This window comes from Rana temporaria, chromosome 1, assembly GCF_905171775.1.
Source record: "Rana temporaria chromosome 1, aRanTem1.1, whole genome shotgun sequence".
In the NCBI taxonomy this organism is placed as follows: Eukaryota; Metazoa; Chordata; class Amphibia; order Anura; family Ranidae; genus Rana; species Rana temporaria.
Window position 1 is genome coordinate 580,259,567 of NC_053489.1, and position 27,101 is coordinate 580,286,667.

Below are 27,101 nucleotides of genomic sequence, written 5' to 3' on the forward strand. Positions count from 1 at the left end.
ATCCGCGCTGAAATCCTCTGCCGATGACGTGTCGCGCCGTCGCCGCTATTATGACGCGGCGACGCTGTCATATAAGGAATTCCACGCATGCGTCAAATCATTACGACGCGTGCGGGGAATCCCTTTAGACGGATGGATCCGGTAAGTCTGTACAGACGAGCGGATCCATCCGTTGGAATGGATTCCAGCAGATGGATTTGTTGAGCATGTCAGCAAATATCCATCTGCTGGAAATCCATCCCAGGGGAGATTTATCCGCGGATAAATATCCGTTGGCGTGTACACACCATAGGATCTATCCGCAGAAACCCATTTGATGGGATTTATCTGCGGATAGATTCTATGGTGTGTATGGGGCCTCAGTGTTGAGAAAAATCACTTACTAATGACAGGGGTTCTTACAATGATCAGCTTTTATGCATTCATGTAAAACTTTTATTCCGAATGGAACAAAACTGGTTAACTGTTTATAAAGTGTTTACTGGAGTTTGACTTCAATTTATTTAGTCTGTTTAAATTTGCTAGTTAATTTAACACTCCCCTCCCCCCAGACTAACAGTGCTGCTGCTCGAAGGTGTCTTTGTTGCTTCTTCATGCAAAATGAAGGTACTCTGATACATGAGGTGTGTTATTAGCCAGATCACCAAGTGAAAAGAGAGAGGTGGGGGGACCTAAGAAAATAAAATGAGTGCAGCAACCACATCTAATGCCGCCTACACACGATTTTTCGGCTTCTAAAAAACAACGTTTTTTAAAAATGTAATTTAAAATGATCGTGTGTGGGCTTCAGAGCATGTTTCTGAAAAACGACAAAAAAAAATTTGAACATTCTATTTTTTAACAACGTTTTAAACAATGTCGTTTTTCGGGTTGTAAAAAATGATCGTGTGTGGGCTTTAACAACGTGAAAAACCTGTACATGCTCAGAAGCAAGTTATGAGATGGGAGCGCTCGTTCTGGTAAAGCTACCGTTCGTAATGGAGTAAGTACATTCATCACGCTGTAACAGACAGAAAAGCGCAAATCGTCTTTTACTGACACGAAATCAGCTAAAGAAGCCCCAAGGGTGGCGTCATCTGCATGGATCTTCCCCTTTATAGTGCCGTGGTACGTGTTGTACGTCACCGCGCTTTGCTAGAGCATTTTTTTTCGCTATCGTGTGTAGGCAACGTCGTTTTAATGATGAAGTTGAAAAAAACATAATTTTTTCTAGAGGCTGAAAAATGTTGTTTTTTACAACCCGAAAAATGATCGTGTGTACGCGGCATAAGAATTGGTAAGCTGCAATATATAACTTTTTGGGTTTAATGCAGCTTTAAACTGCAAACCAATGGGAGCACTCTACACAAACAACTTCCAAGTAGATTATTTGATTATTTTCATGATGAACAAGTGTAGTTATTAAATTATAATTTTATTGCGTACACAATAACTTCTCTTACATCATGAAATTGTTTCATTTGTTTACCTAGGCATGTTGGTCTTTTATAAATGGATAAATGGCTTGTACGGAAAGTAATGTTGGAAGCATTAAAGGATCACTAAAGGAATTTTTTTTTTTTAGCTAAATGGCTTCCTTTACCTTACTGCAGTCCTGGTTTCATGTCCTCATTGTTAGTTTTTGCTTTGATGTTGCTGTAATTCCTCTCTGTTCTGGACACTTCCTGGTTGTCTGTTTCCTGATCACCACAGTACTGGGAGATTTCTCACTGTGGTGACTAATCAAGGAGGTGTGATTACTGTGTGTCAGCACCAATCCAGTTTAGTTTTACAAACCTTCACTGCCCTCTATTGGCTCTCTGGCTCTGTACATCAGAGAACCAGGAAACAACAGCAAAAACTAAACTAAACTGTAGGTACATTATATGATTGTTTTTTATCAGTTAACTATTATGTCTCTATACCCTGTAAACAGTCATTTCAGCTAAAAAAAAAATTTCCTTTAGTGACCCTTTAAGCATATCTAAACACCTTAAAAAAAAAAAAAGAACAGGACCAGATTCAGACATATTAAAGGACTATTTACACCTGAATGCAGTGCAAAGCAATGCATGCATCTTCATACGTGTCATGTACTTTTTTAATCTGCTCATCCAGAATAAATAGGCTGTAATGCACCTTCCGTCATAAAGAAAACCACAACAATTTCACCAACTGTTGTGGTCAGATGAGACAAAATCTAGCTCAATTCAACTCGCCGTCTTTGGAGGAGGAGGAATGCTTCCTATGACCCCAAGTACATCCCTACCCCCCACCATCAAACATGGAGGTGGAAACATTATGCTTTCGGAGTTGTTTTCTTGCTAAGGGGACAGGAACTCTTCTCTGCATTAAAGGGACAATGGACGGGGCCATTTACCATCAAATCTCGGGTGAGAACCTCCTTCCCTCAGCCAGGGCATTGAAAATGGGTCTTGGATGGGTTTTCCAGCATGACAATGACCCAAAACACACGACCAAGGAGTAGCTTAAGAGGAAGCACATTAAGGTCCCGGAGTGGCCTAGCCAATCTTCAGACTTCAATCCCATAGAAAACATGTGGGATTGAGTTGCCAAACGTCAGCCGCAAAACCTTAATGACTTGGAGAGGATCTGCAAAGAGGAGTGGGACAAAATACCCCCTGAGATGTGTGCAAACCTGGTGGTCACCTACAAGAAATGTCTGACCTCTCTGATAGTCAACATGGGTTTTGCCACCAAGTACATGTCATGTTTTTTTCAAAGGGATCAAATACTTCTTTCACTCATTCAAATGCAAATCAAGTTATAACTTTTTTGAAATGCTTTTTTTTTTTTTTCCTGTCTCTCACTGGTAAAATAAACATATCATTGAAATTATAGACTGGTCATTTCTTTTTCAGTGGGCAAACGTACAAAATCAGCAGGGGATAAAATACTTTTTTTTTTTTTCCCCTCAATGTACCAGCCCAGAACACATGCATAAAACCTGGAATGCATTTTTCATAAATATTTGCAGTGTTCAGCAGAGGTGAGGTATCCTGGGGCATGCAGTAATTACCTAAAATAATTATGCTCAGAACAATTAATGAATCAATTAGGATGTCCTTTACTTCCTGGGGCAGATTCAGGTACCTGCGCGCCTAGTTACGGCGGCGCAGCGTATTGTATTTACGCTACGCCGACGCAACTTACAGGAGCAAGTGCAGTATTCACAAAGCACTTGCTCCGTAAGTTGCGGCGGCGTAGCGTAAATGGGGCTGGCGTAAGCCCGCGTAATTCAAATGTGGAAGGGGGGTCGTGTTTTATGCTAATGTATGATGACCTGACGTGTTTTACGAACGGCGCATGCGCCGTCCGTGTACATATCCCAGTGTGCATTGCTCTCAAGTACGCCGGAACGACGTATTGGTTTAGTCGTGAACGTAAATTACGTCCAGCCCTATTCGCGAGCGACTTACGCAAACGACGTAAAAAATTCAAATTTCGAAGCGGGAACGACGTCCATACTTAACATTGGCTGCGCCTCCTAATAGCAGGAGCAACGTTACGCCGAAAAAGCCTTACGCAAACGACGTAAAAAACTACCGCCGGGCGCACGTACGTTCGTGAATCGACGTAACGAGGTAATTTGCATATTCTACGCCGAAAACAACGGAAGCGCCCCTAGCGGTCAACGTAATATTGCACACAATTATACGCCGCCGCATTCAAGTTACGTCGGCGAAGGAAGCCTATTTTTTAAGCGTATCTGCCTTTGAGAATCGGCATAACGATACGCCGGCGCAGATTTCAAAAGCTACCTGAATCTGCCCCCCTGTCATGTATATGCAACCAAAAGTGAGGGAATTCTCCTATTGGACAGCTGTCACTGGAACAAATTTCCCCATTGGAAGCTTACTCCTCTGTTCCTGTTTCGGTCACACCTCAGCATTTTGGACTTCCTTTTACTTTCAAAATGGTTGAATGAAGTCTCCCCAGCAGGGATGTGGAAAAAAAGTGTCCGATTTGAATTCATCTGCACTTTGTCCAACAGTAAAAAAAAAAGAAGACGCTCAGGGGCTCTCGCTCAGGCATCCAGAGAGTTGGAAGCTGATGGGTGAGGGCTGGGAGTCTAGACTCGGGATACAATATGATGATAGATGGGTATTTCTGCAGCTGCACACCTATCCAGCCATGTGTTTATGAAGAAAAGGCAGCCTCAGCCCACTCCATCGGAATTCATACTTTCAACGCATTTCACTCCACCCCCGGGGCTTAATTATGGAGGTCCCTCTTGGGGGCGTTGGCGGGGCTTCTGATGGAGCGAGTTGAGGCTGCTTTTACTTCATAAAGACGGCTGCGGAAATACCCTTCTATATTCATAGTAAAATAAAAGTTTTGTAAACATTTTTACATACAAGAGTAATGATGATAATTATTCCCACATTTTACACTGTCTCCTTTTTTTGCCACACAAGTGTTTTTTTCATTGTTTACGTGGCTTATATAGAATTGATAGTTTAATAGCATATATGCACCTATTCTCCAACATTTAATATGAACACTTTGTTGCCTTTTCTGTGCAGGCATGTCTGTTTACTACCCTCAAGTCCGTAAAGCATTGGACAGCATACTAAGGCATCTGGACAAAGAAGTTGGGAGGCCAATGTGCATGACAAGTGTGCAGATGTCTAATAAAGAGCCTGAGGATATGATCACGTATGTATAAACAGATAATGCCTTTATTTGTACTCTGTTTTCTTGCAGAAGTGAGCTGTTTGAATGTTTGATGTGCTTAAACCCAGTGATCAATAATGATCCTAGAAGCTTATGTTTGCTAGCAATTACTGTACCAGATAAAGCTGCTCAGAGCTGGTAATTAGCTTAAAAGCATGTGTTTCGAGAAAGTAGAGGATTAGAGAGCATCATTCTGGGGTGCAGTCTGCCTGACATTGCATAGTGTGTTTAAATGAGCTGTAATCTGTGTTTGCTAAGCTTTCAGGACTGTTCCCACACAGCTAGCGGTGCCCCTGCATGGTTTGGTTACCAAAGAGATCCAGCAGGCACTATTTATGTCTAAACATCTTCACTATATAGAGAGAGAGAGAGAAAGTTTTTTTTTTATTTATTATTATTTATTTTTCAAAAATCTTCAACCCTTTCTGTAAAAAAAAATAATAGTTACATGCAAACTGTTTTAATGATGTAGCACAGCTGATGGGCATGGAAATAATCCTTTTGATGTTTGGTAGAACATGGAATAGACTTGCTGACCTAATCTGCATTGTAAAATAATATTGAGTTCTATAAACCAGGGCTCGACAAAATCTGGGCGCCAGGTCGCAATTGTGACCTGGCGCCCGCCGGTAATTGTGGTCGCGGTTTTGTGGCCTTGTGAAGTGCCAAGCTTCCTTCTGTGACCTGCGCCATCTGGTGATGGCCATTGGCATTACAAGTAAAACAGCAGTTCTAATATGTAATTTTTCACTGCCATCTCCTTCCCTCTAATTAGAACCCCCAAACATTATATATATTTTTCATTCTAACACCCTAGAGAAGAAAATGGCGATCGTTGCAATACTTTTTGTCACACCGTATTTGCGCAGCGGCCTTACAAGCGCACTTTTTTGGGGGAAAATAAACTTTTTTAAATGAAAAAATAAGAAAACAGTAAAGTTGGCCCAATTTTTTTTATATTGTGAAAGATAATGTTACGCTGAGTAAATTGATACCCAACATGTCACGCTTCAAACTTGCTTCCGCTCGTGGAATGCCGACAAACTTTTACCCTTTAAAATCTCCATAGGCGACGTTTAAAAAATTCTACAGGTTGCATGTTTTGAATTACAGAGGAGGTCTAGAGCTAGAATTATTGCTCTTGCTCTAACGATCGCCGCAATACCTCACATGTGTGGTTTGAATACCGTTTACATATGCGGGCGCTACTCACGTATGTGTTCGCTTCTGCACGCGAGCTCGTCGGGACAGGGCGCGTTTTCTGGCTCCTAACTTTTTTAGCTGGCTCCTAGATTCCAAGCAAATTTGTCAAACCCTGCTATAAACTGTTATTTTACTTAACATACCCTTTTTTTTCGCTTCAAAGTAGCGATCACATGACTTGTTTAGACCTCCTCGTACTATATGCTGCTTCAGGGTTGGAAGAGGTACCATCCTTCACCTCCTACATAATGTTACTTTTTCTGCAGAAAATGCATTTTCCTGCATTTCATATTCCAAACCAGCCTTTACATTCACACTAAATTCACACAGGCGCCCTCTTTTAGTTAAAAGGGAAGAAGAGGCAAGCTTAGGCTAATTTCAATCATGAAATGCGCTATGTCGTAAGACCACCACCACGATGAAGCAAGAGAGATTTGACACCAGTGCATGTGTCAATCTAAGGCCAGTGCAGTGAAATGCTCCTTTGGAGCCATTGTTCTCACGGCCGGGAGAACACAGTGATTAATGCTGGCGGCTATAACAGCCATTGGCAATAATCGCATGTAAAATTCGGCAGGCTGGTTCTACCCAAGTTGATCGATCAACTTGGGTACATTCAGCCTGCCCATACATGGTTCGATTCTTGTCCAGTTCCTTCTGAACCAGGCAAGATTTGAACCATCTATGGCCAGCTCAAGCTGCAGGGATGGTGTTGGCTGCAACTGGTAGAACAGTGGCAGCTGTACACATAGCAACACGTAGAATGCAGATAGAGAAAGCATAATTTAAACCACACAGCAGGGGGAGCTACCTTGTAGCTTGTCTGCTGCTATTAAGATCCGGGTGCCTGTAAATTAGCTTTGAAGGAACCTTATTATTAACTGGAGTCCTGCACAGAGTCAAAGAAATCCCTCTGGAGAAAATATTTTTTGGTGGAGGTGACTAAGGCCCCGTTCACACCTAGGCGTATATACGCCTGTAGTGTGAACGCCGCTGACGCCCCGACAGGCCAGAGGGATGCTTTAGCATTGCCCTCTATGGAGATGGTTCACATCTCCACGCCGAACCCCGGACGCCTGCCGCCTGAAAAAAGGTCCCGGACCTTTTTTTCAGGCGTCTTTCGGCGTTCGGCTAGGAGATGTGAACCATCTCCATAGAGGGGGTCACAGGCTGCATTCACAATCGCGGCGTTTTGTCGCCGCGAATCGCGGTACAAACCGCCGCTATTTGCCGCCGCAATTCGCGGGACAAAACGCCGCGATTCAGTACGCTATAGTGTGAATGCAGCCTTAGTGTGTTAGTAAATGCTAAGAAGCTTAATTTAAACCATTGCCATTTTTTTTTTTTTTTTATATCTAGGAGCACTTTGCGGCTTAGTCAACATATTTAAACTTGTCCACACAATACTACCTTGCAGGGTCCACAGAAGACCCAAGAATAATAACTTGTTTATGAAATGAAAACACATTTCAAATTTTTTTTTTTATGTTGCTTTCTCAATAAATATTTCTCCAACACCCTGGGAAATTCTAACAGATAATTAAACTAGAGTCTGATTTGCATGTAAAGGGGCACGAAAAAGGGCATTTGTTTTACATTCAGATCTACAGTCTTTTCCGGGTACCTGGGACCAACCCCAGAAATCAGGGATGGTCGTCTGCTATGATTTAAAAAGACATAAAACATGGTATGAATAGCAGTGACCACCTAGACATGCCAAAAACTCCAGAATGGCAATCATTTTTAATGGTTCATTGGCATTAGGGCCAACTCTGCTAAAGGTACAATTGAAAAATTGCTTCGTGGTTTAAGTTTGAATGACAGGATCTTTCGGTTTGTATTTCTTACTGATGGAAATTGATGAAATATCCAGTTGTTTATAGCACTTTTTACATTATTGCCTTTTTAATGCTGCATTATAGAATAAGCCTACAAGTTCCTAATTAAGACCCAAGTTATGTAAAGAGGTTTTTACTGTTCTGAAACATTTATAGCAGATGGAAGAGAACATACATTAGAAGTAATATGTAGCACATGTGTTTTTTGATGTTTCTGTTCATGGCTGTGGATTTCTTGCTGCTCTTTTAATACAGAGGTGAAAGAAAACCCAAGATTGACTTGTTCAGGACATGCATTGCTGCTATTCCAAGGCTTATCCCTGATGGTATGAGCAGGGCTGATCTCATCGAATTGCTAGCAAGGTAAACTTTCTTCTATAACTTGTTTCATCACTTGCATATGCTTTTTGCTTGTTATTGTAAATGCTTTTTATTTCTCATCCTTTTAAAGGTCTTAAACTTTTGGGTTATACTGCTACCTACCAGGGTATTGGACACTGGCAAACAGATAACTGTAGGGCCAGTCCGGGCTAGACATTGCAGTGCTGGACTGGAAATGACCTGCTTTGCCCAGGGCACTTTTTAGTCCCCATTTTGTTAACTATTTAAAGGAGAAGTTTTGGATTATAAGATAAACATACAGCCACACCTCAATGCGGGAGCATCTGTGTGAGGATGCAGCTGTTCCATGCCAGTTCTGACTAAGCGATCACATGACGGCTGATCATTCTACTCTGTGCACTCTGAGGGGAGAGCAGTGACTATCAGTCACCGCTTTCCGCTTTGCTTCTTCAGCACTCACTGGAGCGCAAGGCCAGTAAGGGGATGGGTATGACTAGTTTCTGCTCTCAGCCATGTGTTTAAAGGCATATCATCCTGTCAATCAGGCAGCTCTGCCCCATCAGATGATGGTGGGATTTAGCTCATTATGAGCTTACTCTTAGGCCCCTCTCACACGGGCGTACCGTATGTCCGCTTTTTCATCCATCCGTGTACAGAAGAAAAAGGGACATGCATTGGTCCCTATGAGATCGCGGGTGTCAGCGGATGAACATCCACTGGCACCCGATCTCTCCCGCCTCTGCATTCCTCCGATTCTGCAGAAGGAGGAAAACCCTATTTTTCCTTCCGTCATCGGATCGGATGAACACGGACAGACGGTCCGTGTTCATCCGATCACCCCATAGGGGGCTCAGCGGAGATCAACGGAGCGATCCCCGCTGAGCAAGCGGAGGTTCACGGGGCGGATCATTACTGATCCGCCCCATGTGAAAGGGGCCTTAGTCACAGGAGAATGAAACAAATGTTCTTCTGTGTCCCTCAAGAGAACTATAGCCAGAAAAGCTGTGGCTATATTTTTCTTATAACCTTGGAGCGCTTTCTAGGTCCAGAGCTGTTGGCATTGCCTCTGTGCTTGCGTTGATGATTCAGTCTCTGAGTAGGTTGATCAGACTGAGCACGGAGAAGTACCTTATTTTTTAAATCCGTGGGCCACTTTACGTTTTTTGCTTTTCCAGTACTAGCCTGCTGCACTCTCATGGCATCCCCATTGAGGGGTACTTTGATAATCCCCTTCTTGGGAAACTAGTGGGCACACGCACTTGCGGACAGCATAGCTTTTACTATCTAACATTGCCCGGAGTAACTAAATCTAGTCTTAGACACAGCTCAGGCTAGAATTTTCTCTCAAGAGAAACTACAAACTCTGATCCCGACCTTAAACACTTCAGTCCAGGAATCGTTGGATTCCCTGCTTTTCTCTTGTGTGGTAACCACATTCAAGGTCGGGCTGCTTCTATTCTGATATATCAAGCGCTCATATCTCAAAGTTGATTCCATATTGGTTAACCACATCTCTAAAGTTGGAGAGGTTTGAGAGATCCAATGCTGCAAGATCAGCTTTCGAGTTTGGAACGGTGCTCTAGACACCGCCTCTCTGACTTATCTGTGATAACCTCATCCAGTGTACCCAATAAGCACAGTTTAGGGTCAAGTGAGACAGTTACTTGAAAAGCATTGATGATGGTGTTTACTATGCCAGTCCAAAAGCGGTGCAACTTGGGACACCGCCAAAGATGATGCATCAGGTCCCTTGTGGCTCCCTTGCATCCCGCACACAATGAGTCTGGGCGGAGTCCAAGAACAAACAATTTAAATGGGGTTCAATGAACCCTCAATAATATATATAGTTGGAACAGTCTTTAGGTTACATTTAAAAAACAGCCGTGGACCAATTTCAGGGCCTCCAACCACTGATCTCTGTTTATACCTTTTTGTATTTTAATTATAATCTATAATTTTCTATAGAATAATTATTGAATATGAAAATTCCATGTAAAAACCATTCAGTGCCCCGTTTGTGAGCTGAAACATTCCCTGGATTTAAACCCTAGCACTGGTAGAGAGTAGTGACAAATACAATTTTGCATTGCAACAGGATCTGTACTCTGATCTGAGCATTAAAAAGTTATTGAAACTACCCTACATAGAGTATAATGTGGGGGGAAGGAAATTTGGGACTTTAAATGAGGCCAATCCCGGTTAGGGGCGAGTGCCTCCATCCCTGTCAATTGACGAAGGAAGCAGAATCACAGCCAAAAGCAGCAAGATTGCAAACAAAGAGAGATGGGACTTTAAATGAGGCTCATGATGGCAAAAATGAATACAGTGGTGGAATATAAAATATTTAATAATGTCACATATCAAACAAGTTTAACATACATTGGATTGCATATACTTAGAAAAGCCCCTAAAAAGGGTGCCGGTTTCCAAGCTAGCAAAACTAGTACTAACATGTTTATGCACATTAATAATGGATACATTTCAGGGGATCCACCAAGATTCATAGTTGGATATAATTGTAAAAATGATAGCATCTGCACAGTCCATAGTCTTTCTATTCCCTATCATGGTAAACATAAAATCAACACATATTAGTGAATAATTGTGTAACTTGGGGTACACGGTGTCTAAATGCTCAATTATCTGCAAGGGAGAATAAGTTGGTCTGGGTAAGTTAGCCAAGTCACGGTAAAAGAGAGGGTGGGTAAACCACCCCCAGAAACAAAAAGGCTGTATAGGACCAGATAACTTAGACTGGTATGCACGAGATGACAAAATGTCATACCGCCAGAGGACATCGTGAGGGGTGCGCCATGCAGCGACACCAAAAATGGACGGGGGACCAGCAGGTCCAGACTCCTCGGGCACTCCTAGTGTGAATAAGGAGAGGGTGATAGTGTGAGGTAAATAGGCGGTAAAGGTGTTAGAAAAATGAGTGAAATAAATTGGAATGGGGTGGGTGAGGAAGGAATAGATGGTGAGGTGACAGAGCAAGAACAGAAAAATGGGGGTAAGGACCATGGTGAAGGTCAACACCGACCATATAGTGAAAAGGGGGGGAGGAGGGGGAAGGGCAAATGAGAAATAGATGGTGGGGTGACAGAGCAGGACAAAAAGTCCCACCTCTCTTTGTTTGCAATCTTGCTGCTTTTGGCTGCGATTCTGCTTCCTTCGTCAATTTACCCTACATAGAGAATAAACACAACAGCAAATCTGTGTACCTAAAACATGAAAAAAAGTTTCTTTGTATATTTTTTTATTAACATGTTTCAATGATGAGCTGTATCCAATAGCAATCAGACTGAAACCTTTATCAAATTCAGCAGTTGAATCACAAGCACATTAGTTCATGAGTCTTATTTCCATTGTATGAACACGCATAACTTACAAATATTATTGTTAAAACCGTTGTTGAAGAATGGCAGCTTCTATCAGAGGCTATTCACACAGTTAAAACAAGAGCACATATAAGGGAGAGAAGGGTTCTCTTCCAAATATAGGGATTTTTAAGTGAGGTGCTGTTCGTAATATTTAAGGTAAGCACACCAAACACGTATGTTTTAGAAAAGTAACAAAAAAGGTTTTAATTTTCACATAAAATATTTCCATATAAAACAAGTTGTATAATATGACCACAATAAATTATAAGAATTGAAAGAGAGAGAATATTATTTGCAGATTGCCGACTAGTTTCGCACTGTTGTGCTTCGTCAGGGCTTGCAATTCATTCTTTCTGAATTTAATGGTCTGTGTGTGACATAAAAATGCGTCATTAGTACATCATAACGAGATACATTGTAATTCATTTAGTAGTTTTGGTAATAAGAAAAGATACAATACAATAACTGTGTGCTTACCAATTCCGTTAACAACTAAGCCAGAGCAAAATTGCCTATGCGTCAACTGATAGATCCCAGCGAGGTGGAACAAGGCAGTACTATGCCTAGACCGGTGGAAGCCAGATCCAACTGGTCATGAAAAGTGCGGGTAATGGGATGCTAGGACAGACAGCGGGTTCCAAGAATGAATCTGTAAATATTTGATATTTAAATGTAGACAGTATACAAAGGTGTACATCTACAGCTGTGATGAAAACACCTTATACCGTGTTTCCCCGAAAATAAGCCCGGGTCTTATATTAATTATGCCAACAAAAGACACAGTAGGGCTTATTTTCGGGGTAGGTCTTACCATGTAATGTGCTGTCTTCGCTCCCCCTCTCCCTCCCTGCCTGTCAGGAATACCTAGTGTGAACTGAGTTAAAATGCTTGTACTTAACCACTTCCATACCAGACACTTACGCACCTTCCCGCCCAAGCCAATTTTCAGCTTTCAGCACTGTCGCACTTTGAATGGCAATTGTTTTTTTCTGTTAATTTTTTTGTAAATAAGTTTTTCTCTTTCAATTACGGGCACTGATGGGCACCGATGAGATGTCACTGATGGACATCGATGAGGTAGTACTGACGGGCACAGATGAGGTGGCACTGATTGGCGGCGCTGGTATGCGGCACTGATGGGCACTTATAGGCGGCACTGATGGGAACACATAGGCGGCACTGATGGGAACACATAGGCGGCACTGATGGGCACACATAGGCGGCACTGATGGGCACTCATGGGCGGAACAGATGGGTGGCACTGATGGATACTTATGGGTGGCACAGATGGGCACTGATAGGTGGGCACTGGGCATGGATGGACACTGTGGGGTGGCACTGATGGACACTGGGGTGGCACTGATGGACACTGTGGGGCAGCACTGATTTTCCCAGGTTGCCAGTCAGTGCCCATTTGTGGGCACTGATTGGCATCTTTTTTTTTTTTTGCAGGCTTTTTTTTTTTTTTCTGCAGGCTTTATTTTTTTGTTTGGCCCACCCTGGTGGTCCAGGGTGGGCTTCCCTGAAGGTCCAGTGTGGCTATCCGAGGGGGGGCTGCGCTGATAAACAATTAGCACGAACCCCCCCTGTCAGGAGAGCCGCCGATCGGCTCTCCTATACTCGCGTCTGTCAGACGCGAGTGAGGAAGAGCCATCGATGGCTCTTCATGTTTACATCGTGATCAGCCGTGATTGGACACGGCTGATCACATGGTAAAGAGTCTCCGCCAGAGGCTCTTTACCGAGATCGGAGATGCAGGGTGTCAGACTGACACCCCGCATCACCGATCGCCGCGATGCGCGCCCCCACGGGCGCGTGGCATGAAATCCTGCAGGACGTCCAGGAACGTCCTGTCAGGATTTCAAAACCACTTCCCGGACGTAAATCGGCCATAGGCCGGGCGGGAAGTGGTTAAAGTAGTATATAATGTACAATGTGTGCGTTTCTGTAATATAATTGTGCCAAATACATTTGTTATAGCGCCGCTCTGCGCTTCTGTTACCCGCCGGAGCTTTCTTCCCCGCAATTATATTACAGAAACACACACATTGTACATTATAAACTACTGTAATATAGTGGATTAAAGAATTTTACAAGCATTTTTAACTAGGGCTTATTTTCAGGGTAGGGCTTATATTGCAGCCCTCCTGGAAAATAAGGCTAGGTCTTATTTTCAGGGTAGGTCTTATTTTTGGGGAAACAGGGTATATACTAGGTGCCATATAGCAATGGTCTGGATAAAAGGGAGGAGAAACACTACACCGATAGACAGCTAGTATTCAGTTCCAATACACCAAACTAAAGGGTATGGAAGAGAAGCAACTACTAGAGATTTAATTTAGATATAATCAACTGCTATATATATATATATAGTCATCCATGCTAGGTAAGAGTAGAGTGCCTCAAGGAGTATATAACTTAAAACAATACAAATAATGATAAATATGACTGGTGTCCCTGTCCTAGTAAGAATATGGTTGAGTCTGGGCTTGGTAAAGCAAATAAGTGCCCCAATCATTAGGTGTGTACACATAGCCATAAATATAAAAATAATCAAATATTGCCCATATGGCTGAATTCATATGGCTAAGTTCATAACTCCTTACAGATAGTAAATGAGGTAATTACCTTGCGAGGAAGATAGATTCGAGTAGGGGAGAAGGGAGATGAAATGCTCAATCATGAGCTTGCCTAAAGGTTCAGTGTTCCTCCACCGCTGATGGCGAGTCCTGTTGCTCCAGCCGGCGTCTGACATGAGAACTGTCAGCGCCAGCTTAAATAGCTGCATCCCCACCGGAAGTGAAAAGGCCAAATCTGACCTCCGGCTTCACTTCCGGTTCATGTGTCCCAAATATGATGATGGGGGCATGCGCTGCGTCCCAGCGTGCCGACGCACGCATGGAACGCATATTGGAACGCATTGCGTCCCATGGCTGGTGCTCATAGTGTGTGGTATGTAAACCACAGCACCATTACACAAGCAGCGCGCGCATCCTGTCGATGATGGAACGACAGGGATGTGAGGCGATACAAAGGAAACACGCCTCCCTCTTGGGACATACGATTATCCGCACCAAATATTACATAGCACTGCTCGAGTAGGCACAGTGCTAGGAGGGACCGGACAGCGTAATGGCTCAGTAGCCAAAACGGAATAGCATTAAATTTACAACATATTATTGAGGTACAATGAATGAACATATACATAGTAAGTTAACATGCTAATTAGCAGTACAGTGATTTCTCTTAAAAATGAGCTAGTATAGCCAGCATACATATTTTTACATAGCTTTGATGGAGGGAGCATTTTGTATGGTTAATCGGGAAAGCCAACAGGGAAGAAGCTGACAATATTAAACAAACAGACAAAGGATTAGTGTACAGTTACAGTTTACATACATAAGAAATTACTTCGATAGTATAACAATCCGTACAAGCCAAAATAAATTGATGGTTTAATTTAGTTCATAGGTGGTCACCCACCTAGGCAGTAACCAGTATTAATTATAGTATCATTGTATTAATATGTACACTAGAACCCTTCTCTCCCTTATACGTGCTCTTGTTTTATATGTATCTAATGATGGGATTGTGAGTCACTGCTATTCGACTTGGGAAACCTTTCACCCACCGCTTCTGTTTCGCTATTCACACAGTTGTTTTGTGCAGTAGAATGTTCTTCTTTAAAAAATGCAGCACTGGTGTAATTGTAAATTCTTCACAGAGCAGAAAATGATTTTGCTCTTTTGTACAAGACTGCTAATGATTGAGATCAGAAGTGTTTGTACCAATTTGTAGATGCCTTTGCCACCAGTGTAGTGTGTGACATACACAGCAGGGGGAGTTTCGTCCGTTGCTAATGCTCGGCTTGTTGGCACATTACAGTTCCCACAGCAGAGTATTGACTTTTGCTAGACACAAAAGTGCACATATATGCAAGAAACATAAAAATGATTATTATATTGTTAGAATGTGAAGAAACAGCTGTCGGCATTCTCCTCCTGTGCTGAGATAAATAATGCTCTGTGAAGCTCACTGTGCTAAATGTCTGTTCCTTCTCTCTCTAGGCTTACAATTCATATGGATGAAGAGCTGCGTGGGCTTGCTTTCAATACCTTACAGGCATTAATGCTTGATTTTCCTGACTGGCGGGAGGATGTTCTTTCTGGATTTGTATATTTTATTGTGCGGGAGGTGACTGATGTGCACCCCACTCTTTTAGACAATGCTGTGAAGATGTTGGTCCAGCTAATAAATCAGTGGAAGCAGGCGACTCAGATGCCCAATAAAAAGTCAGATTCACAGGTATTTACCATCCCTGCCCTCAAGCCTTGCCATCTAGAGCAGAGGTCTCAAACTGGCAGCCCTCCAGCTGTTGCGAAACTACAAGTCCCATGAGGCGTTGCAAAGCTGACAGTTACAAGCATGACTCCCACAGGCATAGGCATGATGGGACTTGTAGTTTTGCAACAGCTGGAGGGCCGCCAGTTTGAGACCCCTGATCTAGAGGAATTATTGACTAAAGCCTGGTACACACAATATGTTTTTCTTTCCTTCAACCCAGAAGCATGAATGAAAAAACTGACACAAATGATGTTAGTACAGCGGTCTCCCCCACTGTGCTATTGTGTTTTGACAGAGGGACCGCGAGAACATACAGGTCTGCACTCGCAACTATTGGCTGCCAGCGCTGATCAGATTCTGTCAGATGGTGATTAAATGCTGATTTTCCAGCATGCCTGTTCGACAAAAGCCGGTCTTGAATTTGGCTTCTGTCAGACAGAGAGCTGTACGAACAGGCTGAATGCCTCTACTGCAGGGATATGCAATTAGCGGACCTCCAGCTGTTGCAGAATTACAAGTCCCATGAGGCATAGCAAGACTCTGACAGCCCCAAGCATGACACCCAGAGGCATGATGGGACTTGTAGTTTTGCAACAGCTGGAGGTCCGCTAATTGCAGAAGAGGGCTCTACTGTATCGGCTGATTTCTGCAGACATTCGGCCTATGCGTACCCAGCATAAGGATTTAACTACACTTTGTACACAGCTGATGTATTCCTTTTGCTGATATCTGGAAGTAGCTCCCATTGCTCTGTAACGATCCATGCTTGATCATGAGCAGTTTGCTGGTGCTGAAGTTAAATCCGTTTAAGGGTGACTGTGGTATTTTGTCATCATAAGTAATAGCATTTTTGCAAGGCAGCGGTGAGGAGTTTTTATTGTGACATTCTTTAGCACGTCGCATATGAATTTTAATCGTGCAGCCGCAAATCTCATAACTATTGCCCTTTATGTTTTAATAAATAATTGTATCTCTAGTTTTCTTTCTGTAAATGAATGCAAATCTATTACTCGCAAAAGTTCTCCACATGTTCTAGTAGTTTTTCAGACAGGAGATAATGCATCATGTCATTTTGATAGCAAGTGCAGTCATGACTCGCCCTATGGACAGCTGTTGGGAAAATGGGTAGATTGGAGGATGAGGGAATAACTAAGGAAAATTAGGGAGGATATGTTTAGTGCTGAAGGGCAGGGCTGCTTATATTGCTTAGAGAATATAATCAAATTTCCCCCTTTGCCTATTGAAGTGTTGGATAATGAAGAGCGAATCAGATTGGCTGCTGTGCAAAAGCATAGACTTCCTTAAGACCGTTCTTTCCTTATATATAATGAATGAGTTCCTTTTTTTAACCACTTCCATACAGGGCACTTATACACCTTCCCGCCCAGACCAATTTTTGGCTTTCAACGCTGTTGCACTTTGACAATTGCGCAGTCATGCTACACTGTACCCAAACTAAATTTTTATCATTTTGTACCCACAAATAGATTTCTTTTGGTGGTATTTGATCACCTCTGGGATTTTTATTTTCTGCAAAAAAAAAAAAAAAAATGACCGAAAATTTTGAAAAAAATGTATTTTTTTTGTTTGTTATAAAACATTGTAAATAAGTAAGTTTTCGCCTTCATTGATGGGCACTGACGGGCACTGATGGTACTGCACTGACGGGCACTGATAAGGCGGCACTGATGGGCACCGATGAGGTGGCACTGATGTGGTGGCATTGATGGGCACTAATATGCAGCATGGATGGGCACTGATAGGCGGCACGGATAGGTGGCATGGATGGGTATGGATAGGCGGCACAGATGGGCACATATAGGCTGCATGGATGGGCACTGATAGGTGGCATAGATGGGCACTGATAGGCGGCATGGATGGGCACTGATAGGTGGCATAGATGGGCACTGATAGGTGGCACTATCGTATGTGTTGTACTAATGGATGCCAATCCGTGCCAAACAATGCCTGCCAATCAGTGATGCCCATTGTGGGCACTGATTGGCATCCATTGCGGGCACTGGCATCCATTTTTTGTGTCGTCATCCCTGGTGGTCTAGGGTGGCATACCTGTTTTTATTTTTTTTGCATCCCTGGTGGTCCAGTGGGCATCCCTGGTGTTCCAGTGGGCATCCTCCGGGGGGGCTGTGCTGATAATCGATCAGCACAAACCTCCCCTGTCACAGGAGCAGCCGATCAGCTCTCCTCTACTCGCGTCTGACAGACGCGAGTGAGGAAAAGCCGATTACCGGCTTTTCCTGTTTACCAGGTGATCAGCTGTGTCCAATCACGGCAGATCACGATGTAAAGAGTCTCCGTGAGAGACTCTTTACCTAGATCGGTGTTGCGGGGTGTCACACTGACACCCTGCAACAACGATCGCCGCGATGCGCACCCCAATATCCTGAGGGCGTCATATGACGTCCACTCAGGATATTGAAACCACTTTGCCGACGTCAATTTGTCATTGGCGGGCGGCAAGTGGTTAAGAAATGTTGTATTAGGGAGAGGATTACAGTGTGTCCTATAACTCATTCAACTGTGTATTAATCCTGTATCATTTGATTTTTTCTTTGATGTTCCAAATTTTGTCAAAGACTGTGTAAGATACAGTAAATCTGCCAATATTTTATTTTACATAATGAATTCCACATGCAATAGTCATTTACAGGCAAGCTGGCTGACCCCAAAATCAGATATGTTTCAGCCCTGGGTCCCCTCTCGGTGCTCCCCGAGTTTGGTGTCCCTGTCACTTATGATTTGAGAGCAGTTCCATGTCAAGCTGAGCAAGATTTCCCATAGACACCAAAAGTTAAAGGAGAAGTCCAGCCTGAGCTGGTTTGGCTGGGCTTCTCCGATGGGTCACAGGAGTGCACTTCTGTGATCCGTTTTCAGCAGAAAGCGGACTGAAATCCCTTCTCACCTCACTTATTTTGAAGTCCCTTCTCACCTCCTGGGATCTTTTGGCCCTGTAGAACCACAGCTGTGAAGATGATGCTGCTACCAACATTGTTGTATCTTGCATGAGACTTGCCAGTGGCCATCCATTCTTATTGTTTGCGCCCTCCAATGGTGCATTTTTCAATTCTCCTGGAAGGCTACCTCACCCTGTGTTGCTAAAGCCATTCTTTACAGATCCGGACTTTGGTGGCCTTGGCCTACCTCCTTACACTGTGGCTCAACTGACACAGCTTGCACACTGGCAGTCTCCTAGGAGGGTTCCTTTTATGGGTCTAGTTTAGAGGTCTACCTCTGCAAATCTATTTCTGTAAATATTTTGTCTAAAGATCTGGCTTGAAAATCAAACGCAAATTGATCTCCCCATACTCCCTTGCTCTCTTTATTGGGGAACCCCTTCTTTTTCCCCCAGCACTTATTTTGCCTTCTGGGTTCCATAAATGGCTTTGCTGTAGGTTATATCTGGTTACTCATTTTCTACACGATTTGAATTTCCTTCCTTTTCAAACAGTCAAAGTTGGATGCTAGAGCTGTTTTTCATTATCTCCAAATTAAACCTTTTAATGCAACCGTGTATTCGACATGCTGCTGATCTCTCCCCCCTGACTACTTTTCAAGGTGCCTTCTTAAACCGACCAGGAGGTCCTGGCCTTATATCACTAGTACAGTATATTATTTGCTTTTCTTATCAACAGCAACTGCGCTTCCTTCCTATGTGCCCAGATGGGATGCTGATTTGGAAAACCACCCCCCATAGATAGGTTGGACTAGAATGTGGGCAAAAGCTACTCCATTGTGCTGGCTGGTACCTTGTTCCCCTGTGTATTTCACAAGCAATTCCGATTCACACCCCTCACCACCATCTGAAGGACAGATTGACCATTCAGACACATATAGTGGGATTGCCCGAAAGCTAATAGATTTTTTGATTAGAGTCTAGCAAATGTTAAACACGGTCACAGGTAATTAAAAAAAAATATTAATATACAATGCTCTCTTGCTTCAGTAGCCCAAGGATTGCATTAACACTCAATTTATGCTAGTTCCACACATTCTTGCCGCATCTACGAGAGTCATACCACATGCTTAGAAAACCCAGACTATCTCCAGGTTTCCCAAATGATGACCTTTGAAAAAGTGACAGCCCAGCAAAATGATAAGATGACCAATTTTAATGGGAAATGAGAACCGTGGATTGAGTCCTACATGCCACCATCTTTTGACCTGTTTCTGCGATAGAAGCTTGAGGCACCTGGGTGTTGGCGTCCTCCATTTTTCATCCCCTCTTTTCTCTCCTCCCTCTCTCTATTTCCTAGCCCTTTCTTTCCTGTGAGTCCCCCCTTCTCTTGCCCCAACCCCCCACTTTTTCCCCCACTCCTTTATTCTGGGAGAGAGGGGTGCCTTGTATGCCATTGGAGGTGTGGTACTCGATACCCCTTTTTTCATGGTCTTGGTTCCTTAACTTTTCTTATTTGATGCCATTTGGAATATACAATATATATTAAAGGAGGTGCCATCTGGAATATACAGAAAATGGCACACCTCTTTTCTGTGTATTAACTCTTTTATGTCATCTGCCAATTTAGTGCCCTGGTCCATTTATGTTTTTACTATGTTTTTTTTTATGGTATTCTTCAATGTTAAGTTGGCTTTTGTAAGCTTGCTGATTTCTTTTTTTCTACTATGTATCGTTCAGATTGTCAAAGATACTTTAGAAAATAAAACAATTTAATAAATTAAAAAATCTTGTGAGCAATCTTATTCCCAAAATGGTTTGATTTGGGGTTCTTCTGTCAAATATGGTAAAAAGTGTCAGGAATAGAACAGGCACACCAAAATGACAAGGTGCTCCTATAAAGAATTAACCTAAAGGAACATTTCTAAATCACATTTGAGTAAAATTTGTGTTCTTATGTTCATGTAAACGCGAAAGCTAAGATGTATGTTTTAATTTGTGATTTATATTTTAAACATGAAATCTTGTTTATAAGACTGATTGAAAGGCAGCTGGCTTGAAACACTAAGGACTAAGGACACTGCATCTCAAAGAAGCTGCTCCTACAGGCTTTTAAGCTTTTTTAAACTCAATTTTTTTCTGCCTGGAGACTCCCCTCCATGTTGGCCAATGTGTACAGGCTTTTTCAGGAGTTTACAGGCATATGCTCTTACCATTAGAAAGCCCTCCGCACCAAACTCATGTTTTTGGGAGGAGCTTTTGAGCAGAAAAAAAGACGTGAAAAGTGCAAAAAAATAAAAAATAAAAGCTTAAACAAACAAAAAAAATAGGAAAAATTAGCTATGGGGAGGGTTTGTGAAAAATGCTTATGTTCAAAATGTACAAAAGAGCACAAAAAAAGCTTTTTTGAACTGCAGTGTGCGTGAGCCCTGAGATTGGAAACTCGAACCATCAAACATTTATAAGTGAGTTGGGAAATCCTTGCTTATAAAAACCGTCAAACGTTAACTTTTGTTTCCATGTCTCTGATTACAGCGGGGCCTGGCCAATGGAGGATCCCATACCCTCCCTCTGGAGAGAAGTCCATTCTCCAATGTGTTCCATGTTGTAGAGGGTTTTGCACTGGTCATTTTATGTAACAGCCGATCTTCCACCAGGAGACTTGCTGTAAATGTCCTGCGGGAGATACGAACTCTGTATACTGTGTTAGAACTTCCCAAGGTAAGAGAAGATATTTAATAAAGACAAGCTTTTATCTAGTCTGGATTATGCTAGCATATTCCCAAATGATCAGTTTACGCTGTATTCTTAATATATATATATATATATATATATATATATATATATATATATATATATATATATATATATATATATATATATATTACACACACACACACACACACACACACACAAATTTAAGAAAAATATGCTGATGAACGGATGTGAATTTCTGTGACTTCTGAGAATATTTCTTACAATGCCGCGTACACACGCTCAAAATTTCCGACAACAAATGTTCGATGGGAGCTTTTGGTCGGAACAAAAATTTGAGAGCTGGAACAAAATCCGTTCTCGTACATTCCAATTGTGTGTGGACAAAAAGTTAGGAGCCAGAAAACTTGCCCCGTCCCGACGAGCTCACGCGCGGAAGCGAACACATACCTGAGTAGCGCTTGCATATGTAAACGGTATTCAAACCACACATGTGAGGTATCGCCGCGATCGTTGGAGCGAGAGCAATAATTCTAGACCTCCTCTGTAACTCAAAACATGCAACCTGTAGATTTTTTTAAACGTCGCCTATGGAGATTTTAAAGGGTAAAAGTTTGTTGGCATTCCACGAGCGGACGCAATTTTGAAGCGTGACATGTTGGGTATCAATTTACTCGGCGTAACATTTTCTTTCACAATATTAAAAAAAATTGGGATAACTTTACTGTTGTCTTATTTTTTAATTAAAAAAAGTGTAATTTTTTTCCAAAAAAAGTGCGCTTGTAAGACCGCTGTGCAAATACGGCATGACAGAAAGTATTGCAACGATCGCCATTTTATTCTCTAGGGTGTACGAATAAAAAATATATATAATGTTTGGGGGTTCTAATTAGAGGGAAGGAGATGGCAGTGAAAATAGTGAAAAATTACATTTTAGAATTGCTGTTTAACTTGTAATGCCAACGGCCACCACCAGATGGCGCCAGCTGACAGAAGGAAGAGCTTGGGACTTCACAAGGCCGCAAAGCCGCGGCCTCCATTACCAGCCGTCACGGGCCCACCGCGCTCGCTCGGCGGGGAGGTGGGGGCACACGGAGATACAGGATCCTGTGCCTCCGTGCGCCCCTACCGCGCAATCGCGGCAGCCTGTAATTGAGGCCGCGGCCTTGTAGGCCGCAAAGCTGCGGCCTCAATTACCGGCGGGCGCCAGGTCACAATTTTATGGTCGCAATTGTGACCTGGCGCCCGGATATTGTTGACCCCTGCTCTACTAACACGACTGATATTGAACTTGCCTTTTCTAATGCCGTCGTACGTGTTGTATGTCACCGCGTTCTTGACGTTCAGAATTTCCAACAACATTTGTGTGACCGTGTGTATGCAAGACCAGTTTGAGCCAACATCCGTCGGAAATGTATCCACGGTTTTGTTGTCGGAATGTCCAATCGTCTGTACGCGGCATTACAGTCGCGTCTGCATGCAGTGTATTTGTACTGATAATTTGAAGGGGAGGGTGAGTGTATTGCAAAATGTAGATGATGGCTGAAAAATTCTTCTTTGAAGTAAAACAGAATAACATTTTATGTTTTCGTGTCTCTAACTTTTTTTTTTTTTTTTAGTGTGATGAAGAACTGGCTATTGATGTGATGGACAGGCTTAGTCCTTCTGTTCTGGAAAGCTTTATACATCTTACAGGAGCAGATCAGGCAAGTGTTGTCACACATTTTCTTAATGTGTTTATTTCCCAAATACTGCTCTGAATATTGTTTGAACAACCTGGAAAAATGTGAATTGAGAAAGCACAACTCAACAAGGACAAATCCAACATACAAGAGGCTGGTTATACTGGTACATCAAGTTAACTTCTAACATGGTTTTTCTTTTTGCATTTAGACCACTTTGCTGTACTGTCCAAATTCGATAGATCTGCAGACACTTGCAGAATGGAGCTCCTCGCCAATCAGCCATCAGTTTGATGTTGTCAGCCCATCGCATATATGGATCTTTGCACACATTACACAGGGTCTGGATCCATGGATAATAAGCCTCTCCAGCTTCATGAAACAAGATAAACTGCCCAAGTACTGCCCCACAGCTGTCAGCTATGCCTGGATGTTTTCCTATACTCGCTTGCAGCTTCTGTCTCCACAAGTTGATATAAAGTAAGATGTTTATTTCTTCTGGTAAATGCACACCTCTGCAGTGGGAGTATCGGAGATAGGTGCTTCTCTAAATTAGCTTTGACCCCAGAATAATTTCAATAGGCACTCGGTCATTCAGCTGTGCTCAGATTAGGATTAAGGCCCCATTCACACCTAGGCGTTTTTACGCCTGAAGCGCACTGCTCACAAACGCCAGAGGGGAGAATTAACATTATTCCCTATGGTGACTGTTCACACCTGAACGCCCAAACAAGTCCCGGACCTTTTTTTGTCGCGCGTATCGTGCGGTTTGGGCGTATTTGAGCGTTTTTTTTTCCCATAGAAAGTAATGGGCGTTTGCTACGGGCGTTTCGTCGCTTTAATAAATGGAACTTGTCGCCCATGCAGAAGATTAAAAAAATCTACCAACATAGCAACAAGTGATGAAAAGATGATCATTTTTCCTATTGGCTAAAATAAAAAACGCCGAAGTACAAAAACGTTGCACGACGCTGTATGCAAACGCGCAAATACGCGCAACAAAACGCCAGAAAGAAAACGCCCAAAAAAACGACCGACGCTCAGGTGTGAATGCAGCCTAAAGGAGTTGTAAAGGAAAAAATATTTTTGTCTAAAATTAATGTCTGCAAGGTAGACAAACAGAATAGTGTAATGATTCTGTTAAAAAAACAAGTAAATACCTATTAAATTCCTTCATCTATATCACCTCTGGCATTCTAGTTTCTGTTCTCTCATTCACTTCCTGGTTTGCATCGCTCGTTCATGTAAGAACTACATTTCCCAGTATGAATTGCGGCACACCCAGTAGTTCACACCTCCTTGAAGTCTCTAACACGTAGAGAGCGTCCTGCCGCACAGTTGTAGTTCCCAGGAGGGGGTGAGCACGTCACTGACCACCGCAGTAAACCCTCCCTTCACGGTGGTCAGTAAAATCAGACAAGCAGGAAGTGAACAGAACAGAGAAGAAATAGAGCAACTTCTGAGCAAAAACTAACAATGAGGAAGTGAAAAGAGGAATGTCTGCAGGTAAAGGATGCTTATTATGAAAAAAAAATTCCTTTACAACCCCTTTAAACCATTTTTTGTTTTTTGTACTTGAATTTTATGTTAATGTTAAATGTTTCCTGAATTTATATTCAGTTGAAGTAGAGCTGTGGAAATGGTGGCGTTTTCACTACAGACAGCTTGGTCCAACATACAAATATTTTATTTTTTCCTACTTCATACATGTCATTAGCTCTACACTATGACACGATGATAGACTTTGACTGTTGCTGCCAAGCTGCTGTATTCTCAACAGAGGTTGGCACACCCCCTGCTGAGTCAAATTTTTAGCTCTGCAATCAGCAAAGCTCAATGCTCCCTGTTGATTGAAGAGCTTTAGCTGCTTCCACACAGATTCTCTGCAGCATGAAGGCAGGGCACAGGCTTTTCTACTTAGGCTGCAGCTGTTTTAAAGAAAACTGCAAGACATTACACAGCACTGGTTTTGATGCTTCTGAAATGTATTCAGCTGATTAAAACTAAATGTTCTCTTGTTCTGTAAGGTGAACCAGACCTGGCCTAAAGTGTTTCTAAGGTAGCAATTGTACAGTCATGTTGTGGTGCTTGCATTGAACTTCATAGTATTCAAATTAACTCTTTTGTCACTGTGGAGCTACTTGATTCCTATGCTGAGGTTGTACAAGAAGTTTCGACTGCTGCCCCTAGTCCTGCACTTAAAGCAGAATTGAAACAAATTTTACCAAAGTCTGCAAGCAGGCAGGTTATTATTGCAGAGTCATGCAGTGTATCTTCTTCGATAAAATATACCTACCTGACTGCTCACAGGAATTGTCACCACACGACAGCCAAATAGAGACGTCCAAAGGCCAGACCGTGGAGAAGATGCCAGCACTGGTGAGGGACCCGGACCATTAGAGAGGAGGTAAGTATATTGCCTTTAGTTTCACTTTAAATCTTGCACTTGACAGTTAAAGTGGAGGTTCACCCAAAAAATCTATTTTTAACATTAGATTGAGGCAAATTAAGGGGAGCAGAAACGGGTATTTTTTTTAAAATCAATGCCGTACTTACCGTTTTAGAGGTAGATGTTCTCCCGCCGCTTCCGGGTATGGGGTGCGGGACTGGGCGTTCCTATTTGATTGACAGGCTTCCAACCGTCACATACAGGGCGTCAGGAGTTTCCGAAAGTAGCCGAACGTCGGTGTGCAGGCGGCGTGTAGAGCCGCACCGACGTTCGGCTTCTTTCGGCAACTGGTGAACGCGCTGTATGCGACCGTCGGAAGGCTGTCAATCAAATAGGAGCGCCCAGTCCCGAAGATCATACCCGGAAGCGGTGGGAGAACATCTATCTCTAAAGCGGTAAGTACAGCATTGATTTAAAAAAAAATACCCGTTTCTGCTCCCCTTAATTTGCCTAAATCTAATGTTAATTTTTTTTTTCGGGTGAACTCCCGCTTTAATGACAGAAGATGTGGGGCTTAGCACTCATAGGAATCATGAACAGCCTGGGCCTATGATGAACCCCTTTGTCACTATGGAGCCTTTTTATACCTATTCTCATTTTGTACATGAGATTTCAACTGTTGCCTAATTGGAGCCCTCATTAATGCAACTAATTCTTCAACTTGACAGTCAAATTACAGACGATGGGGATTTACATGTGTGGATAAATCTTGATTGGGGGAGTTGAGGCCCAATCCTGGACCCAGGATCCAAAAGGAACTCAATAATGACATAAGAGTTTATTTGAAGATGAATGCAAATTATTGTAGGCACTTTAGCACTGTTGTAGCCTTAGAAACATTTAGTTGAGGTCAGGTTTTTCAGTTAAGGTCAGGTTCACTTTGATACACATATCTGCAGTTTAAAAAATTCCCTTTAAATGAAGACTAATGATCTTTGATATGAAAATATAAATTGACGGTCAAGAATTTAGTACACAGGTTGTTGGTAGATTTTACTAACCATATGCTTTAAATACATTTATTTACAGCAGTCCCATTAATGCAAAGAAAGTGACTGCAGTAACCGGCAGTGACTCCTACATTGGACTTTGGAGGAACTACTTAATTCTTTGCTGCAGTGCAGCAACGTCCACGTCTTCTTCAGCATCTGCTGGTTCCGTACGATGTTCCCCTCCTGAGACGCTGGCGTCTACCCCAGATAGTGGATATAGCATTGATCCAAAAGTAAGCTACTTTACATGTACTGTTACTCGTCATACCCCTGTTCTATTCATGGTGTTTTTATATATAACAAAGTCCGCAATAATTAAATTGATGTCATTTGCCTCTAGATGGCATAATCGATTGTAGACTTGCCTTATATTTCTGGATTATGGATGTGAGACGCTGATCACTGAATCATAGAGCATATTGCTTTGTCTATAGTAGGTCATTTACACCATGGAGGCCTTGGGAGCATCCAGGGGGAATCCAAACATATAAATAAAAAACAATGGGGTAGATTCACGTAGGGGCGCGCAATGATACGGCGGTGCAGCGTATCGTATTTACGCTAC

At 42.6% G+C, this 27,101-nt stretch overlaps 1 protein-coding gene across 10 annotated transcripts in view; it reads left to right on the top strand.

The window, feature by feature from the left end:
* FRYL (FRY like transcription coactivator) overlaps positions 1–27,101 on the top strand; it is a 505,173-nt gene that overhangs the window by 371,427 nt on the left and 106,645 nt on the right. For all 10 annotated transcript variants that reach the window (XM_040334951.1, XM_040334921.1, XM_040334924.1 and 7 more), the window contains 7 exons: positions 4,527–4,659; positions 7,974–8,081; positions 15,508–15,745; positions 21,234–21,419; positions 23,033–23,119; positions 23,307–23,575; positions 26,574–26,769. In XM_040334951.1, coding sequence (XP_040190885.1) covers positions 4,527–4,659; positions 7,974–8,081; positions 15,508–15,745; positions 21,234–21,419; positions 23,033–23,119; positions 23,307–23,575; positions 26,574–26,769 — 1,217 coding nt within the window. The remainder of the gene's footprint in view (positions 1–4,526; positions 4,660–7,973; positions 8,082–15,507; positions 15,746–21,233; positions 21,420–23,032; positions 23,120–23,306; positions 23,576–26,573; positions 26,770–27,101) is intronic.